General features: G+C 43.5%; 1 protein-coding gene across 1 annotated transcript; it reads left to right on the top strand.

Annotated features, from left to right (window-relative positions):
* The first annotated feature begins 10378 nt into the window (after positions 1–10378).
* Positions 10379–20379, top strand: LOC100835733 (shaggy-related protein kinase eta). The gene is made up of 15 exons (XM_014901188.2): positions 10379–10890; positions 13583–13693; positions 14560–14676; positions 14816–15261; positions 16621–16710; positions 16799–16858; positions 16942–17214; positions 17315–17389; positions 17459–17515; positions 17951–18091; positions 18194–18244; positions 18342–18437; positions 18525–18608; positions 19438–19539; positions 19707–20379. Exons 1-14 carry the CDS (start codon positions 10758–10760, stop codon positions 19474–19476), a joined length of 1773 nt encoding a protein of 590 aa, XP_014756674.1. The 5' UTR covers positions 10379–10757; the 3' UTR covers positions 19477–19539; positions 19707–20379.

The raw sequence follows: 20379 nt of genomic DNA, 5'->3' as shown, positions 1-20379 counted from the left end.
ACCGATCTGATATTATATATTGTCAGTCATGCATCGATCAGGGGGCAGGAGCTGTAAGTTTGTAGCCACGATTCCGTGCAGCCGTACGTCGGACCATCAGTCCCGTTCGTGACAGCTCTGAACGAGCTGCGATCCTATACCACTTTGCATCAAGTCACGAACCTATACTACCACGGTCGTGACAACAACAAAATGATCGTACCGAATCCGGTACTAACAACACCGCGTGGTATTTATCTCAACACGTTTCCCTTTTCTGCGGGAACTCAACAGCACCTTCCTGAATTAAAAGCCAACTCTTCTATCTGTGCATCTGTCTTGCGCTAATTCTGTTATACTTTTATGGATGACTTAATTGAATCAAGAAGATGTCACCATCGAATTACGGGCAATGCGTTTGGTAACGCGCGAATACGGTGGTTGCATTGGGCAAGTCGTTGGCCATGGCTAGCTAACGAGGTCACTGTGCCGCATTGCAGGGCCCGGGAACACCTAGCAAAGCAGAGTGTATAGTAGGGGCGTGTGTCTGTGCGCGCGCGGCTGTCGTCGGCTTTTTCTTGGACCCGGCCGATCGATCCTTCCCGTACGTGTCTCTTGGTTTTGCGGCACGGCCAAATTAATCTCCTGTCAACACGTATACATATACGTACGTACCAAGCATATGCGCGCGTGACTCGATCTTGTATATATCCATCGGAACAAAGGTGCGGTAGCTCGTCGGCCGATCGGAGTTATGCATGAGGTGGCCACTATGCAACGATATCCTTGTCGCGCAAGTTTTGGTTTTGCTCCGGCCGTTTAGATCGAAATAGGTTGGGACTTGTGGAAGCATATGACATTGTTATGGAACGCTCGGCAGCGTCCTCGGCCACCAACAATGTCCTCGGCCGACGTCAATGGTCGGATGATAACGCATAGTAAAAGATAGGGAGTTACGTGCATCAACTTGTATAGTGCATGACAATGGTTCATCGAGATTCAAGGTGATATGTATGGTTTGCTTCAACAATAAAGAGAGAACACAAAATACTGCCAACTTGTCAGGAAAAGGAGAAAAGATCTTCAGCAACTTTAATCATTCCAATTGTGCAAAAGTTGGGGCTGAGTTGGCTTATTGGTGCATAGGGAACTAGCTTTGGAACATCACAATCATTCTAAATGTTAACAATTGTGCATAGGGAACTAGCTTAGTAGGAATCGATGCGCTCCTTTAACAGATCGAAAACAGAAATGTCTACATAATCGCAAGGTTGTGGGACCTTTCTGCTGGGACAGCGCTGTGATTTTAGTCTTATGCCCTGGTAGGCTAGCAGGTTGTCGTGCTCCTCTCCTTATGTGGAAAGGTGCGACTGTCCCTCCTCTCGTGAGTTGAAGTCGGAGAGCGAATGTGTTTTAAACAATGGCATTACAGGCATGTTTGCTCGTTATACTTGCTGTAATGGTAAGCAAAATGTCATCATAAAGACCGTAACATGGCACGCTTTTGACACAAAAGTGTGACAAAGTACGAAGTGCAATTAAACATGTGACTATCGTGCGACAAGTCGTTTGTTTTGCCAAATTGTTTGGTTTATCTATTTTTTTCCTTTTCCATCCAACTCCACCACTATCCATTGTGCTAGTCTCATCCAGTTCCAACACAACACCTTATATCTCCTCCTCAGATCTAGCTACATTTCCGAGCCGATCCCTCTCCTCTAAATCTTGCCATATTCTTTTCTCGCCAATATTTTGCTCTGGTGTTAGGACATCCTTCTCCATCCTGATCTGTTGTTTTCTAATCGTTGAATCGTCTTCCTGATCATATCCAGGATCATCCATCATCAACACGGTCGGTGGGCTACCACCCCACCTTGCTACCCTGACTCGATTTGCCTTCACTGATGTGTCCTGCCATGTTTGGTAGTGGTGGTCAAAATGCAAATAGAATCACGCATGTATCATGTTTCTTGGATAATTTTCAAAAATTTCAAATTTTCAAGTTAAAATTTGAGAAAATTTTCTAAACTAGCAAATTAATTAAGAGGTGGACGTGTTTCTTTTTTTTTTCGATCGTGGTTCCATCTTGTGTGTGTGCGTTGTATCTCATGGTCATGATAGTAGTAAGATCAGGGGTGATCGAACATCCTCTCTCCAGATTTTTCTTGTATAAACACAGAATGCCTATGGGCGCTCCACATTTTTTCGGCGTAAGAGTATGTGATTGGCCTCCATGAAATAATGCCAGTTCTCCACCTCCTTCTTCCATAAAAAAAATAATACTCCCTCCGGCCGGAATTAGTTGTACTAAATCCGCGAGAAGTAATTCCAGCCAAAGGGAGTCTCTTTCCTTTCGTTTCTAAATATAAAATGTTTGTGCCTTTGTTCTTAGTCAAAATTTTTGGGAACCGTAGACATGCAAGTGAAATCCAATATTTAAAGTTTGATTAAGTTTATATAAAAATCTAATCACCATCCACAACTCCAAATTAGCTTTATTAAATCCGTGAATATATGTCTTTATACTTCCTCCGTCCAACAAAAGATGTCTCAAGTTTGTCAAAATTTGGATGTATCTAGACGTGACTTAGTGTATAGATGCATTGAAATTTAGTGAAAGTTGAGACATCCTTTGTTGGACGGAAGAAGTAGTATATTTATTTGGCATTGTAAATAGAGTATCCTTTTCTACGAATTTGATTAAATTTTAAGATGTTTGACTTAGAACAAAACTAAAACATCTTATATTTAAAAATAGAGGTAATGTCGTACTAATTTATACTAGCAGGTGTGCCCGCGAGTTGCTACGGGTCAACAAAATCACAAACTATTTATTTTTATTTTCTGTGTAGGCAACTCATGGCGCTGTCAAGGTCGGCATGCAGGTATGGTGGCGTCAGTGGTAAGACGGAGTAGGAGAAATCGTGAAAAAGCTGGAGAAAAAAAACAGGCAGCGGCATATTGGTTGTAATCTTAATGAAATTAACCTACTGTGGCATCCATACCATCACCACCAACTCCAATTTAATATATTGGTATAGATATAGTTTCTCTTAACGTCCAACCTTGTACATACGGCTAATACCTTCCCTAGAATTGCCAATATTTTTGGCCGTTGCAGAAAAGCAAGAATCCAAGTGATCGAGTAGGTAGGTGGGTAGGTGTCCCCTCAGGCGGCCGGCCGGCCTGGCCTACCTCAAATGTTCACTTTTGAAGGCTAAGGATGATTGCCGTAGCCGCGAGACGTACGCGAGTGCTGCTGACTAGAGTACGTACATACGTGTCTGTATCTCCCCCGCATCGGACGGTGGATGATTGGCGCAGTATTTTGCTTCTGGTTGGGCTGGCGCCCTGGCGCTATCATCCTCCCCAACGCCCATGTGGGCTGTTGTAATTAGGAGCCTTCGTGCTAATCATCGAGCGCATCTCCAGCTTTGTTACCACCTTTTTCATTAGCAATACCCCTTCCCCTTTCCCTTGCCTTAACCATGTCCATGCACGCAAACGACATGCATGATGTGCTAGCTAGCTGGCTGCTAGCTAAACCCCTTTTTTTCTTTCTTCAATTGATTGCTTTGCTGGTTAATTAGCCCATTAGATAGTTACTCTTTTCGTTTCATAAAGATTAGCACGGTTTTGAACTAGAACTGGAACGGAGGTAATAGGTATTATCATCTTGGTGCTGGTGCTCCAGTGGAAACAACCAATGCGATGGTTTTCTTCTAGCGATACCAAATAAGATAATTGCTAATTAAAAAAATGTGTTAGCGGATGAACCATGATGATGGTTATAGAATCCTATCTTTTTTCTGGTTAACCATCATGCATTTTGATATATAATAGATTTACAAGGCATAACATTGACATCATTTTATTCGTATTAAAAAAATCTGTCTATAGCTACGACTGATTACGTTAGTCACATATTAATGAAGCCAAAACTTTAGCCAAAGAAACTCTAAGACATTTTTTGAAGTAGGTATTGAAGACAGGAATTGAATTGAGATGGGAATGCCAATCCGTGTGGTATTGGAATTGGGCTCGAGTTCCAGAGCTTTGTATTGTTGGACGGAGATAGTTCCATGTTTACATCCACCGTTACTTGGCTATCCGGTGATATTTCTCCATGATCAACATAGCTCGGGGGTGCGACATTTCTCCAGATTCAAGTTCCAGACTTGGCATGGGTGCTCGCATTTCCTGGATTTATTCCAGGCTTTAACCGGCATTGTACTTTTGTGGGAGTGACGTACCCGTCAATTGCGAGACGTCTGTGGTGATTTCGTCAATCTCAAAATGATCGACCGGTGGCTCGATTTCTCGGAGGTGCTCATAAAGATAGAACGTGCGTACGTGCGTTCATAGGGGTAAGTGTATCGTGCGTGTGTGAGTGGTTGCATCTGTACCGTGTTTAAAAAAAAACATAGCTGGGTCAGGCACACCATCTAGGCTCAGCAGTAGCCTAGACCTATCATCCTAGTAAAAAAATGATGAATGATCTACCCCTGGCTCTATCATGCATGCAACTTGGCAGAGGAGTCCAAAGCAGAGCGCGCTGGCCGAACACGTTGGACAGAGATCCGTACACGTGCGCGCACACGCTGACCCAGACGATCCGGATCCATCGATGTGGACTTGATCGACCGATCTATCGGGGTCGATCGGGTTTCACAGCTGCCTGCTAGCTGGTGTCCGATCTGACGTTTTGTAAGGTTCGGTACATATGTTTTGCGTAGTTGGTGGATCGACGCTCCGATCGGGTGCAGAGAACAGAGATAGCTCCCCACTTGCGCCGACGGCGTTTTGGTCTGTTGCTGGGCTCTCTGCACATGCGATTCGGCAGGTTGCGACGGCAGGAGGGTGAAGCGGTCTGTGCCATTCGGGGTGTGTGCTATGCTTGGTTAGCTTTAGGTTAGGCTTGCATTGCCGCTCTGCTATCTCGAGAATGGAACAGAGGAGGACGCTGTAGTTTGAAAGCTCTGTTGAAGGTTCAGTGTCTGCTGACAGTTAACCAGAGAGAGGCTTGATCTCTACTCTCTAGGCATGTACACTGGTGCCTAAAAGTACCTTACAATTCAGAGAAAAAAAATATGCTCTATCATACAAATACTGATTATTTTTATGTCGTATTTTAAATTTTTTTTGACCATTTTAATTGGAAAAAATAAATTCATTTACTTATTTCTCTTCCTTCCAAAAATTAGCCGCTATCCCTCGATCTCAAAAGAAAAAAAAAATAGCCGCTATCATAAGTGGCTACAAAAATCGGGACGATCGATGTATGAGTCAGATTATAGCCTAGTGAGGTTGTTGCGGAGAATCATTGCCACTTTCTCATATAAAAAAAGGAGACGCCTGTCCCTCGATTTCAATGGAATATTTGCATTGTCAGGCTGCAGTCTACACAAGTAACTCAACAGGGGCGCATACACGCATGTGGTTCAACGACTCCCTATTTTTTTTAAGAAAGGTGCGATTTACTGCACTGAATCAGACATGGTTATATTTAAATGTGTACTGAAAGAGCAGGGAGAAAAAGGTTCAGTCACACATGGCCCACTTATCTCTAACGGTAAAAAAGACAATCCCGGATGTTCCTCGTGCGTTTTTTGTCATCTTCGTCGATGAGTGGCCTAGGATGTGGGTGTCCGCTCCTTTTCTCTGATCGTGCTGTTCTTCGTTGGCCATGGGGGTCAGAAGTGCGCCGTGATTTCCCTTTGGATACGGGGTGGATGGTGCAGCTAGAGCCTAGAGGCGGTGGATGGCGAGGCTGGCGATGAACTCTCCTTTCGACCTCATGATGCAGCGAGGTAGGGTTGCGCAACGACGGAGGACATGAGAACGACGTTCAATGGATAAGATACCTGTTGTCAGTAAAAAAAAACTGAGTGAACTTTATTTTATCCCGTGTCTGTAAATTTATGACAATGCTTATTTTATTTAAAATGTTGTACTGTATCACATTTTATTTGTAACTTGCAACAGCGACAACGAAATTTACGGTTTACCCTTTTAATAATTTTGTTTGGTCCTAATAGATTGGTCCCACTCAATAGGGCTGACGTCGCTGGTGCCTAGTGCGCTGACTCAGGGCTCCTTCGTTTCGTAGGATTTTCATAGAAAGTCTAAAGGATTGAGAATTTCATAGGAAATTTCACTGTAGATGCATTCATTTTTTAGGAAAGGGGCAAATGATTCCTTAGGAATACTATTGGTTTCTTATGTTTTTGGAGGAAAATGAACATTAGGTCCAACCTCTTTTTTTTAATAGAAATGAAGCAAAGACCATTACTTATGATGGCATGTGCCACCCTACCACAATTCTATGTATCTCCTTTTTTTATATTTTACATTTCTTTGAACCGAATAGCCCTTCAGAAATGTTGATATGCAAGGTATTTTCTTCCTACCGTTACCCATGAACAGCTTCCCCGCTAGGGCTCCTTTGATTTAAAGGATTTTTATAGGAATTTTGAAGGATTTGAATCCTTAGGAATTTTGACCTAAGGATTGAAGTGTGCATGGCTTCTCAATCCTCTATTTTTCCTATCAGTATGATTTCAAAATCCTACGAACCGAATAAGCTTTGAGTTGTTTGATTTGTAGGATTGAAGCCCATGGGAAATTTTCCTAGGGATTCCATTGCATTACATTCCACAGGAAATTTTCCATGCACTCCAACCTCTTTTTCAAACTCATTTGTTTTTCGTGTGTCTTATCAAATAAACATTGGTCTAACCACAGTCATGTATGATTCAAACAGGCATGACATTGCAATCCTACGGTTTTCCTATTCATGTGTTTTTCCTATCACGCGAATCAAAGAGACCCTTATCCTTCCACACTTCTCGATGGAGGATGAGGCATCAAGTCTATCATCTTGTGGTTGTAGATTCTTAGCGGTCTGTGCATTATTGTCATGTTTCGTTCCAATCTTATTGGCAAGAGGGTGATGACATGAAAATCATCGAAAACATGTGATTTAGAGACCGGCAAATGGGGAAGCGAGTTGGTATACTGGATAGGGAGAAAATATCATGCATGTGTATGCTTCCAAGATAACAACACACATCTACCACATCGACATTGGGCCCAAGAAATCAGAAATGAAACATTTGAGTTGAGCATGTTTTGTTTTAGGCTTCGTTTGGATGTAGATATTGGGAGGCTTGGAATTGAATTGGGTTGAATACAAATTCCATCAGGAAACTGAATTGGGTTTGAATACAAATTCCTGTTTGGTTGTGCGTTTAATTGGCTCATGGAATCTCAACGAGGCACCAATTCCAATTCTTGTTTGGATGGACAAAATTCGGAATTTGCATGTTTAAAGTTTATAACCTTCCTACACATCTATCGTACTGACATTTCACAACATGTGCATCTATCTCCATGATTACGGCAGCTGGAGAGGAGATGGGCGGGGGCCGGAGGTGACAGAGGAGATGGAGATGATGGTGGTAGCCGGAAGAGAGGGAGGAGATGGAGATGGCGGCGGCTGGAGAGGAGATGGGTGGTGGCCGGCGGCTCGTGTCGGATCTGGAGGAGAAGATGGCGGTCGCCGGTTGCAGCAGAAGATGGAGAGGCACACCGTGGGGAGAGGGTAATGGGGATGAGCACCGGGGAGAGGTGGTGTAGATGGAGCCATGGAGGTCTTAGCCTGCCCGCCTCGTCGGCGTCGATGCAGGTCTTTCGTTTTGTTTTTCTGGTCAGACGAATCGGTAAGTGAGAATGCGGGGGGAGCGCGGGGGTGAATTTCAAGGAAAACCGAGGGGGGAAGGCTCGGAATTGGGAGAAGGCGCTGTCTGTAGGGGGAAAGTCACCCTGGAATCGAGGAGTAATTCCAGCCTTCAATTCTAATACTTCCTCTGTTTCATAAAGATTGGCACGAATTTCAAATCCGTGCCAACCTTTATGGAACGGAGGAAATACCATCCAAACGGTTGAATTGGAGCTAGGGAATACCAATTTCGAATTCCACCCCTAAATATCTACATCCAAATGCACTGTTAGAACTCAAAATTGAAACCCGTCGAACATCTTGCGGCGTGCCGGCGCTCTCTTCTGTCGCGCACAGAACCCAGTTTCCTTCCCAGCGCGGCCTGCCTCCCAATCCTGCCGGCCCAGCGCTTTTTTTGAGGGAAGTCCTGCCGGCCCAGCTTCTCACCAAGTTCCCGCATCCCTGCATGCCCTGGCTGGGCCTCCAGCGCGCACGGCCCAGCCCCAGCTGGCCCGCCGTGACCGTGAAGCAAGGTCCTTTTAGTTCTTGGTCAAAAAGAGAGAGGTCCTTTTAGTTTTTTTTCCTTCTCCTCCTTTTCTCCACTCCGCCAGCCAGCCCGCGAAGCACATACCCAATAGCCCAGCCGCTTCAGCAAGGAGCACAATGCCATACGCCCCACAGTGCCCTGCCTCACAGCCCATTCGGCCCAAAACAATATCCAGGAAATAAATTTGGCATTTAAACTTATAAAATCTATAAGTAATTATGACGAAACACAAAACTATGACAAAATTTCCGTTAGTCCAAATTTTTATCGGATGTCCCCGAAAGGACATTAGTTCAAAATTTTCATACTCCCTCCGTTCCATATTAAGTGCCGACATATTACATATATCTAGACGTATTTTAGTGTATATATATATACGTTCATATATTTAGACAAATATGAGTTACCTATCTCTTCTTTTCTTTGGCATAGGTCACATATGCTTAATGGTCAATTCTTTGGATGAAACACAATATACAATATAAACTGTATGTACGAAATTTTCCCAATTTATGAAAACTTGGAAAAGGCCGCAGGCAACATGAGATACGGGAGCACCTAGTCATGGAAATCCAGGTTCCAAGAATTGACCAAATTAGATGATGCCCCGCACGTTGTTGCGGAAATTTCTAGTTAACACAAAGAGTATTTAAAATTGAAAAATATTACATTTTTCACTTAGTGGGAATAGCTTGATGGAAGTAACATGCATGCATGTCAAAATATGAGTTTTCCACTAAATAGGTGTGAACAAATTAATTATATGATGATGTGGTATGCTTGCATGTTTAGAGAAATCTAGTAGTGGGTTGGTTCTACTTAGATATGGAAGATACCCATGTCCCCAACAGTATTTGGCTATTCGCAGAAACCCCCGAAATATCCTTCTAATCACAAGCAAACTCTTGCAGGGACTCGGGTGCAAAGGTTGGCAGCAGGCCAACAGCTCGACCCGCCGGCTATTTTCAAAGCCGCCCTCTCCTTGTCCGGAAAAAACGAACGCTTCTTCCCGTAGTGGGTGGAGGAAGAAGGGAATAAAATACAAGCGGAAAAAGGCAAGCAGTGTGACTCCCTCCAACCCGGTTCCTCAACGAGTGCTAGGAGAGAGAAAACAAGGGAAGAGAAGAGAGACGGCGAGAGCAGAAGCAAGGCGAGGGGGAGAGAGAGAGCACAGAGAAGGAGCTCCATTTTGGCATCCCCGTCCGCATGAGTATTTAAGTGACTAAAATTTGTCTAAATATGAATGTATCTATACCCAAAAAACGTCTAGATACATGTAATATTTCGTCACTTAATATGGGACGGAGGGAGTAGTATATTATGTGACCGTAGTTGTGCGTCTGCATGAGTATTTAAATAACTTGCTATCCCATTTACAAATAGTTAAACATTGAACAATTTCTAGAAAATATTTGGTATCTCAGAAAATTATTCAGCCTGTTGTAGATGCATGTATTTTCCCGATCCTAAAATCTTGTCATGATTTTAGTACAAAATTTGAACTAAAACCACGACAATTTAGGATCAGAGAGAGTACATGAAACTTTTTTTCGAGGAAACACAACACAGACGCAGACGCTCACAAGCACGCACACACACTCTATCCCTATGAGCACCGTTAGCTCCTAGAATAAATCCAGGGAATGCGAGCACCCATGTTAAGCTGGAGACTTGAACCTGGGTGGGCCTACACCACAAGGAACCAACCACCTGAGTTACGCTCACCTATCTCTTCTTTTCTTTTGCATATGTCACATATGCTTAATGGTCAATTCTTTGGATGAAACACAATACACAACATAAACTGTATGTACGAAATTTTCCCAATTTCTGAAAACTTGGAAAAGGCCGCAGGCAACATGAGATACGGGAGCACCTAGTCGTGGAAATCTAGGTTCCAAGAATTGACCAAATTAGATGATGCCCCGCACGTTGTTGTGGAAATTTCTAGTTAACACAAAGAGTATTTAAAATTGAAAAATATTACATTGGGAATAGCTTCATGGAAGTAACATGCATGCATGTAAAAAATATGAGTTTTTTACTAAATAAATGTGTATACATGTTTACGGAAATCAGTACTCCCTCTGTCCGTAAAGGATGTCGCGTGCGTTTATTTGCGAAACCCCCCTCGCGTTTTCTCCGACAAGCATCGCGATCCTCCCGTCGTCTCACGCTCCGCATCGTCTCCGCGCCTCGCCCGTCGCCCGTACCGCGCCGAGCCGGCCACCAAGCCTCACTCGCGCCTGCACCGCGATGCTCCCCCGCGCCTCCTCCCTCGATTCGGACGGCTCCCCCCACGCTGCTCCCCCGCGCCTCCTCCCGCGCCGCTGCTAAATCTGAAATCCGGCGCCGGCGATTCGGGTGGCTCGGCGTAATCCGGCGGAGTCGATGAGCTGGTGATGTGGTGCTGCGGTACGACGAGGTGGACGAAGCTTCCACCTTTGTCCTCCATGGCGGGCGGCAGCGTGGAAGTAGGCGGCGGCGCGGAAGTGGGTGGTTGATGTCCCGATGAGATCTCTCGTTCGGGGACCGGCGGGCCCTCTTCCTCGTCGTTCCCCAGCTCCGCAAGCTTCCCCATCGATCCCCATCTCCTGCAAGTTAGATGGAGTACTCCGTATCACAAAAGAAGACCTTTTATCTGGTAAATTTAACATGTTTCTTTCTGCTTCAATTCTTGTGGATGCTTTGCCACAATTTACATACTCCTGGCTAAATTTTAGGACTAAATTTTCTGAGTAATATCACACAATATCACTTTTCACAATTTTCTGACTAAATTCCTCACTTAGGCTAGTGTTTTCACATACTTAGAAGACAAATTGGAGCTATTCTTGTTGTTTTATTGCAGTTTCTTTGTTGTTTATTCTCCTTTATCCTTCTGCAGTATGTTCTCAAAGAAAGAAGAAGGACAAAGTTCATGTCTTGTCTGTGATTGAGTATACTGTTAAGGTAAACATCTACTGTACTCATAAATTGTTCTTTGTCTTTGTACATATTCCTCTGAAAGAGCAAAATGAGATGGTAAACTTAATGCTGGAGTATTTCTTGAGCTGAATGTAAATTTCAGTTTGGAGTAAATGTTAAAGCACACTATTGCTATGAGTAATAGCTTTTTGGCATGGGCTCAAGACTAGTACAGTTCATATACTCCTGAAGGTTCATGTAGCTAGCTGTAGCTCTTGTAGATTGTTAGCTAGCAAATAAATTAAAAAGACTTTAATTATATAGAGAATACAGCTTGTGCCAAAAACATTAAACCATGTCCTCTCTCATCATTAATATGAACAGAACTCTCATATTAATACCAACACATCACATTTCATAATGGGAGTAAATGTTTTCATACACATGGTAATATCATACACAAGTACACACAAGTACTATCATTCTCTTCCTTTCTCTACCTCACATTTTCTTTCTCGGCCTGTCCTTCTATAAGTGCTTTGGTTTTTGCCAGTAAATCTGCCGTGATAAATGGTAGCTTCCCTTCTGCGCGCTCCTTATGCTTGTGCGGGAGGTCGTAGCCAATTCCTCCTTCCACTTTCATAGCCTCAGTCATACAGTACTGCAGTGTAATGAAGCTTCGAGCAAGCTTCTGGACATCGTAGTTATTGTATTCTTCCTCCACACCCTCTATTAGTTCTTTGATAATTGTTGGTGCTCTGCTATCGGTGAGTGACTGGAGGGACCTGAAGAAGCACAGGTCGAGGACATTCATGTACGGACTGTTTGGAGGCTGCTGTATCAACTTAATGTCCAGATCAGTCTCGTCCACGACCCGTTGAAAAGCATCATCAGTAGGGAGGAGATGAGGTTTAGCGTTATCTTGTTGTATGAGGATTGTTCTTCCTACATCCTCATCTGGCCACCGATCCTGGATAGCTGGAATGACCTTCTTGCAAATGAACTCTCTCATGACATCACGTGTAACAGTCACTGATTTCACTTCAAGTGTCCCCCTATCTCTGTGTTTGCAGTCGTCTCTTCGACAAAGGCCCAGGTGCTTATCTTTCCATCAAATGTGACCTCTCCACCTTCACCAAATCTTGGCTTCGCCACAGCCGTCAAGAACATAACTTTGCCAATGCTGTTCTTATTCTGCACTGTGCGCAATGGTCGTGGTTCACCAGGAAGGAGATAGTAGTTGTTGCTTATTCGGGTCATGTAGAACCACTTTTCATCGATGTGGACAACATTGTCCATTTTCTTGAAGAAAGGGCAAGGAGTTGTCAAGCCATCATCGTCAAGCATCGAGACGCAAAATTGTAGTCTCTTAATCTTGTTTGCGTCTATCATCGAAGGCTTTAAATTACTTCTGTGTCGTTTCAAATCACCCAGCATAAACCTTTGGTGTAAGGTTGAGTGGCACACACCCAATGATTTTGCTAGACTGCGAATGGTCTTCCTTTTGTTGAGTGGTATTGTGAGTACCCTTGGCAGATCCAGGTCTTTCTTTTTTCGGCCAACATTACCTTTCTTCTTATTTGATACGTTAACTTCTTCACCTCGTGCAATCTGTGCCAGGGCTTTGGCCCATATTCTCTCAACAGTCCGCACACTTGTATCCATCAAGGCTGCAGTGATATACTTGTCCTGTGCTTGAATTTCTCCATCTCTAGTCCTGATTACCTCCAAAGCAAAGTAGACAGCATGCCTTTGCTCATTTGTCAATTCTGCTTTTGGATGTTCTTGAGCATCAGCTTCTTCTTGAGCAGCTTCTTCTTGAACATCCATATCTTGAGCAGCTTCTGGAGCAATCTCATTCAAATCAAAAGGAGCAACTTCTTCTTGAGCAGCTTCTTGAGCAATCTGGGCAGCAGCTTCTTCTTGAGCAATCTGGACAGCTTCTTCTTCTTGAGCAGCAGCTTCTTGAGCAATCTGGACAGCAGCTTCTTCTTGAGCAGTGGCTTCTTGAGCAATTTGAGCAACTTCTTGAGCAATCTCCTTCAAATCAAAAGGAGCAACTTTTTGAGGAATCTCAGCATTACCTTCTTGAAGAATCCGAGGGAACTCAGCCGTGTAGGTGTTATGTAGGTCCGTACACATTCCTGCAAAAGAGCGAGATTGTGGGCATGACATGGTTCCTTTTGAGAACAAGAATACTCCGTACAACAACTTAATCGAGCATAGTAGCTTACCGTGTACCATAGGTTCAGAGAAGATATCCTTTCGGTGCATCCTGTTATATTTCCACATATCCAATGCTCTATGGGGTAGCGTCTTCCTTTTCGAAATCAACTTACATAGTTTGTCGCCAGCAATTTGTTCCTTCATATAGCTGTGCAAAGAGAATGTTAATTTTATTCCTTGACATGATGAATTTGTCCTTGTAGGTCAGAGCTTATTGAAACTTACTCATTGGAGAGCACTGATAGAGCATCGAATTTCATCATTGGGGAACTTGAGGTGGAGATGGTTCCTTAATCTGCAGTATAAGTACCAAGGTGAGTCAATATTAGGAGTACAAGTATATGCATGTCAACAAGTAAAATAACTCTAGAGCATGTCAACTGTTTATGCATATGTGACTTCAAGACTGTAAACACATTTTTTCAGCAAAGACACTAAAAACAACATCATTAATCAAGTGTTACCTTCTCCTTTGCTGAACTGAATTTGCTGTTGTTAATAGTTAAGTTAACAGAAAGTTCAGAACTGTTTCTGAACTGTGCCCAGAACCTGCCCAGTATGCTGCTGGAGTTGGCAGCAACACTGCTAGTACTACGCCAAGGCAGTATGCCACACTGAAGCTGTACACATATATAAACAATTGTTTCAGACATCAATGTTAACTCAGAGCTGAAATTCAGTTAATTAACTCTAGTCTCTTAATCTTTCAATGCACGATCATTAACTGTTAACTAGGGAGTATTAAATTCAGTTAACTCTAGTTAGAGTAAAGGCATGTCAACAGTAACTCTAGTTAGAAAGAGAAGCATGATTAATGAATCAAGTTAACAGACATGTACAGTGAACTGCAGTTAAATTCAGTTAACATCCAGTCACAAGATAGCCATGAATATTTCAGAACAGTCGAGTAGGAGATGTGCAATACTGTAGGAGTAATATTTGAACTAGGAGCAATACTTGAACTAGGAGTAATACTGTAAATAGGAGTAATACTTTAACTATGAGTAATCTAGGAGATGTGCAATACTGTAGTTAACTGAATAGCTACAAAAACAAGATCAGCTTACAACAATATCCCAAATTGTACTACTCCTAGATTACAATAGTGACAAACCAAGAGCAGCTTCTTCTTGAATAACATGTGCTTTGTTACTCATTTTACCTGCTGTTACAACTGCAGTTCAGGTTCAGGCACAATTGCAGAGACTTCAATCACAACTTCAGTTCAGTTCAGGTTCAGTCGCAGCTGCAGCCTCAAATTTGCTTCAGTTCAGTGAATTGTCCAACTTCAGTTCAGGTAAGCACAGTGCAGGCACAAATTCAGTTCTGGAATGTCCAAGATAGGCACCTGGGTCTCAATTTTGCTTGTAGTCGGGTCTCTGCAGCTTGAATTTTAGCAACGATGATGATTTTCCTTGTACTCAGTATTCGTTCAGTGAAATTGAACCCGACGCAGGCTCTGCAGGGATTGAAATTGAGGATCAGAGGAAGGCGGCGACCTCGTCCTCGTCCAGGTCCTCGGCGACCTCAGAGGTCCAGGTCCTCGTCGTCGATGGAGTGGCGGTGGACGGCGAGGGAGCTGCGGAGGAGGGAACTGCGGAGGCGGCTGCAGACGAAGGAGGGAGCGCGGCTAGCAGGCTGGCCGCCCTCCGCCCGGCGCGTCCACGAGCTCTGGCGGGAGGCCGGCGGGAGCTCCGCGTGCCTCCGGTGGCGCGAGGACAGCGGGAAGGCGACGGATGGCATGGAGGGCAGCACGATGGATCTGTGCGTCTGCGTGCTCTGGCGGGAGGCCGGTGGGAGCTCTGCTTGCCTCCGGCGGCGCGACGACAGCGGGACGAAGACGGAGGGCAGTGATATGGGAAGATTTGGTTTTGAATTTCAGGTTTGAATTCCAAATTTCAAATGATCCAAACGTTTGGGGGAATTTTTTGCAAAATTTGAATTGCACTGGAGGTGGAGGAGGACGCGACATCCTTTCCTGGACAGAGGGAGTAGTGGGTTGGTTCTACTTAGATATAGAAGATGCCCATGTCCCCAACAGTATTCGGCTATTCGCAGAAACCCCCGAAATATCCTTCTAATCACAAGCAAACTCTTGCAGGGACTCGGGTGCAAAGGTTGGCGGCAGGCCGACAGCTCAACCCGCCGGCTATTTTCGAAGCCGCCCTTTCCTTGTCCGGAAAAAACAAACGCTTCTTCCCGTAGTGGGTGGAGGAAGAAGGGAATAAAATACAAGCGGAAAAAAGGCAAGCAGTGTGACTCCCTCCAACCCGGTTCCTCAACGAGTGCTAGGAGAGAGAAAACAAGGGAAGAGAAGAGAGACGGCGAGAGCAGAAGCAAGGCGAGGGGGAGAGAGAGAGAGCACAGAGAAGGAGCTCCATTTTGGCATCCCCGTCCGCCCTGCGCACATGGCGACGCTGCCTGGCGGGACCCACCCTGCCAGCGCCGGCGCGCCACCTGACCTGATGCAGGTCGACCAGCCGCACGCCGCCGCGGCACCCCTGGAGGAGAAGGTGAGCGACCTGTCACCGTATCCTCGGCGGCCTGCCGGAGGGAGCGCTTCTGGCCACCCATATTTCCCCTGTTGCTTCTGCCGTTTAGTATTTTTTTTCTGCTCATCGTTCGGTAGTTTGGACCACTCGTAGATCTGCGGGATTTCCCCCCAAGTTTTTGCCCCCAGTCTCGAGGTCAATTGAGGTTTGATTAGGGGGGCGCAGAGTCGCAGAGAGTAGCTTTACTTGGCTAGGAGGGAAAATGGCGCTAGTTCGCTTTGGCGCTGGTCTTTGCGTGTGCACCATGCAAGCATATCGTATTCTCGTCTCCTGCTGCCAAATCTAAGACAGGAGTACTACTGTCTTAGATGTTCTACATGGGTGGGCAATTCAATCAGTTATTTATGGATGTCTGACCATTGAATTGAGACTTTCAATTCCTTATTCCTGCCTAGGGTTTTCAGCTGGTTGGTAAGGTTAATGAGTCATCTTGTAGTCTTGTTGGAACTCTCATTTACTTGTATGGATAAGGATTTCCTGAATTGCAGTGTAATGCAAGCATCCTGTGTGCAGCTACGAGGGTTAATAGTTCTACTGCATTTCAGCCATTTGTCATGCATTGCCGTTTTAGACATTTCAATCATTGGATGTTGCAGACATGGTTGTTGGTTCGTGTTTGTTTTACTGGGTTTGCTTGCTTCGTTTATGAGCTGACTTGCACTTGCCTTATGATTGTCACCACATGGCAGCATGGTGCCTCTATTATCCAAGGGAGTGATCCAGTCACTGGTCACGTAATTTCTACAACGATTGGAGGGAAGAATGGAGAGCCTAAAAGGGTAATTTCGCAGAGACACAAAATTCACAATAAATTACTGGATTAAGTGATAACCGGCCTAACTTGGATTGTTCTTTTCTGCTCCGTAGACTATTAGCTACATGGCAGAGCGAGTTGTGGGAACTGGATCATTTGGAATCGTCTTCCAGGTACATTCCTAGTTGCTTCATTTTAAGTTTCCTTGATTAATTTGCCTCTTATTCTGGAATGGTGCTCTTGTGTTTGCATTCAGGCAAAATGTTTGGAGACATGTGAGACTGTTGCCATTAAGAAGGTCTTACAGGACAAGCATTACAAGAATACGGAGTTGCAAATAATGCGATCAATGGACCATTGCAATGTCATTTCTTTGAAGCATTGCTTCTTCTCTACCACAAGCAGAGACGAACTTTTCCTGAACTTGGTCATGGAGTTTGTTCCTGAGTCATTGTATCGTGTGTTGAAACATTATAGCAATATGAAACAAAGGATGCCACTGATATATGTCAAACTCTATGTGTACCAGGTAAAAGACATATCAAGTTTTTGTAGCTTCTTACTAGTTTCCTGACAGAGTTGGCATAGTCTGTGTTGTGATGGTGATATTGCTTGGTTTTGGCATGCAGATATTTCGTGGTTTAGCCTACATTCATACTGTGCCTGAAGTTTGCCACAGGGATGTGAAGCCTCAGAATATTTTGGTATGTTCTTGTCATGCTACTTTTGGTTGGCAAGATATGATTATGTGCTGATTCTATTGGTTTTGATAGGTGGATCCTCTGACTCACCAAGTCAAAATATGTGATTTTGGGAGTGCCAAAATGTTGGTAAGTAAATGCACCATTCATTCCTGTAGCATGTTTAATGTATATTAGGGTGCTCCTTTATGGTTTGCAAGATGATGTAATTCAGCAATTTGACAAGTTATTTGCATGATTTTAGTTGTAGAGGCAATGAAATAAGTATAGTGACTAAGATTAAGGAAGCTACATACTTCTCATTGCTGCTTTTGAAAGTACCAATTAGAAATTGGTATGAATGCATTACTTCATAAAGCTCATATTACTGTGGTATTTTCTCTTTTTTTGTTTTACTGTGGTAAAAGAAGGACCAATACAATGAATTATCAGTATCCAATAGGACAGTTTTTAACATTGTACTGTTGTTTATTTTCAGATTCTCTAGCTTTTTTATTTTTTATTATATACATCATGAGCTTTTGAATGTGTAAGGAAATTCTAATTTCTTCCACTACCCATTAGGTTAAAGGTGAAGCAAACATATCATACATATGCTCACGTTATTACCGTGCTCCAGAGCTGATATTCGGGGCAACCGAGTACACAACATCAGTTGATATATGGTCAGCCGGATGCGTTCTTGCTGAGTTGCTTCTTGGCCAGGTTAGCTTTTGTGTATGATTTCTTTGTTGAATGTCTTTTCTGCACCATCTGGTTATTATCCACCTGAGTAGCAAACAGGGCTAATCATATCTAATTTATCAGCCTCTATTTCCTGGTGAAAGTGCAGTGGATCAACTTGTTGAGATAATAAAGGTACTTCATTTTATACCATCCTTTGCAGCACATTTATTATAGAGAATGCTGTTGCTGCAGTATTTTCATGAACTGAATGAGGTTTCTTTGCTGACAGGTTCTTGGTACTCCAACACGTGAGGAAATCCGTTGTATGAATCCCAACTACACAGAATTTAGATTTCCGCAGATAAAAGCCCATCCATGGCACAAGGTATGTATTTTAGTCATTTACAACATCAATTCATGTGTTGATGATATGGCGCATTGCAACTAACTTCTAACATGTTTTATGTTACAGATTTTCCACAAACGAATGCCTCCAGAAGCAATAGACTTAGCATCACGACTTCTTCAGTATTCACCAAATCTACGATGCACTGCTGTGAGTTTCTCATTTCCAGTTTGACTTGTTCACGTCAACTAAAGAAGCCATCTACCCAATAGTGGCATTAATTATTTCTCCCAACTTGATCAGTCCTCTTCAGCTTGTTGTTTTCTGTTTATATTCGCCATCATGTTGTATCATTTATTTTATTTGACCTCTTATGTTTATTTCATAAACTAGTGTTGTTGATTGGATTTGGATTGGATAGCACCATTATGTTTTTTTTGTCTGATATTCTACTTAAGGGCGAACGGATCTTACTCCTGTTCCTATAAAAGAGCCAATTGGTGGCGGTGGTCTGTCACCGTCCGTCACCTCCTCATCTCATTCTATTGTAAAAAAACCTTGCCTCTCCTAACGTAAATAATTAAATATATTACAAAAGACCGAGATGGTGATAATATTTGTCACGAAAGTTGGGATAAAATTACTAGCAAGTGCCACTAATATATAATTGTGTGTTTTTGGTCTAATTTGTTTTTAAGTAGTCTAACTTGTTTTATCCATAGCAACGTACGGATATTTAGCTAGTATCCTCAGAAAGGGAAGATAATATTTGACCTGACTGCTCTATGAAATTCTCTTGGATTGTTCTGACATGTTTTACCTAATTGGCGTTACAACTTTCACTAGATTATGTTGGTCAAGTTATCTAATCTAACCATATTAAATGCTTGTATTCTCACTTGTGGCCATGGGTGTCTATGCCATGTTGTGAGTCCTACATCGTCAATGCCCTATGCTCTCATAATTTTATACAGTGTATGTTCATTTGTTCAAGTGCTCCTCTATGTTCAGTTCATTGCTGACTTGATTATCATTACAGCTCGAAGCATGTACGCATCCATTCTTTGATGAATTGTGAGAGCCCCATGCAAGGTTGCCAAACGGACGCCCATTCCCTCCATTATTCAACTTCAAACAGGAAGTAAGTTATTCAAAGCCAGATATACCTTATTACTCCTACCTAGCACCAGTTGTTTACTATAATCTAGGCAATGGTTTGTACGACTATTCTTGTCCTTCATGCAATGCTATTTTAGGCATGCAAGCCAGGGCAGTGACTAACATATTTGTTTGCTTGCTTATGTGCAGCTAGCTAATGTTTCACCCGAGCTCATCAGCAGGATGATACCAGAACATGCTAAGCGACATTGTGGGTTCAGCTCGCCTGCCACTGGATGATAGGGAATGTTGCACGGTTTTACTCTGCACGCCGCTAATGCTTGTTTGTGCCAAGAGGCAACCTGCATGCTCTCACATTTTAGAAGTAGAATCTGATGACCATTATTGGAAAGCCAAAGATGAGCTGGCGCCATTGTGTTCATATTAGGCGGTGTGTGTTTGTGCAGCCAGCCCATTACATCAATGCTCCAGCACCATTACAAGGGGGCCATGGTGGTCAGGAACTCAGGATTATCCAGGAAGCCATGGCTGGAGCTAATTGGGTGGTGTATTGTTAAGTAATTGATGCTGATTGAAAAACCCTGCCCCACGTATGCAATTTCTCCCATGTTTAGTGGTGTCGTACTGTAGTGTGCCTGTAAGTGTTCCACATCTTGTACTGTGAATGTAATTGTGTCAATGTTCCCGGCAGGAGGTTTCAAGTCTCGTATTTACCTTCCCCCTCAAAATTATACATGTATTAGCCAAGTGGCTGTGAATTCTGGAACCCCGTACCTACTTCCGTCATCTGTCTGTCACTCTGTCCCCCTTTAGCAGGAAACATGAAAGAGTTTGATTGTTCTGAAAACAGAATTTCTGATCA

Source organism: Brachypodium distachyon, chromosome 3, assembly GCF_000005505.3.
Source record: "Brachypodium distachyon strain Bd21 chromosome 3, Brachypodium_distachyon_v3.0, whole genome shotgun sequence".
Taxonomy (NCBI): domain Eukaryota; kingdom Viridiplantae; phylum Streptophyta; class Magnoliopsida; order Poales; family Poaceae; genus Brachypodium; species Brachypodium distachyon.
Note: the sequence above shows the minus strand (reverse complement) of the source record. Positions and strands in the feature narration are given on the sequence as shown.

Excerpts from the sequence above, each read along its gene's own strand:
- LOC100835733 (XM_014901188.2), top strand. The coding sequence starts at position 10,758 with ATGAGATCTCTCGTTCGGGGACCGGCGGGCCCTCTTCCTCGTCGTTCC. Across the intron at positions 14,677-14,815 it reads ATTGTCCAACTTCAGTTCAG|TGAAATTGAACCCGACGCAG; the intron begins GTAAGCACAGTG and ends GTATTCGTTCAG. Across the intron at positions 15,262-16,620 it reads GATTTGGTTTTGAATTTCAG|CATGGTGCCTCTATTATCCA; the intron begins GTTTGAATTCCA and ends ACCACATGGCAG.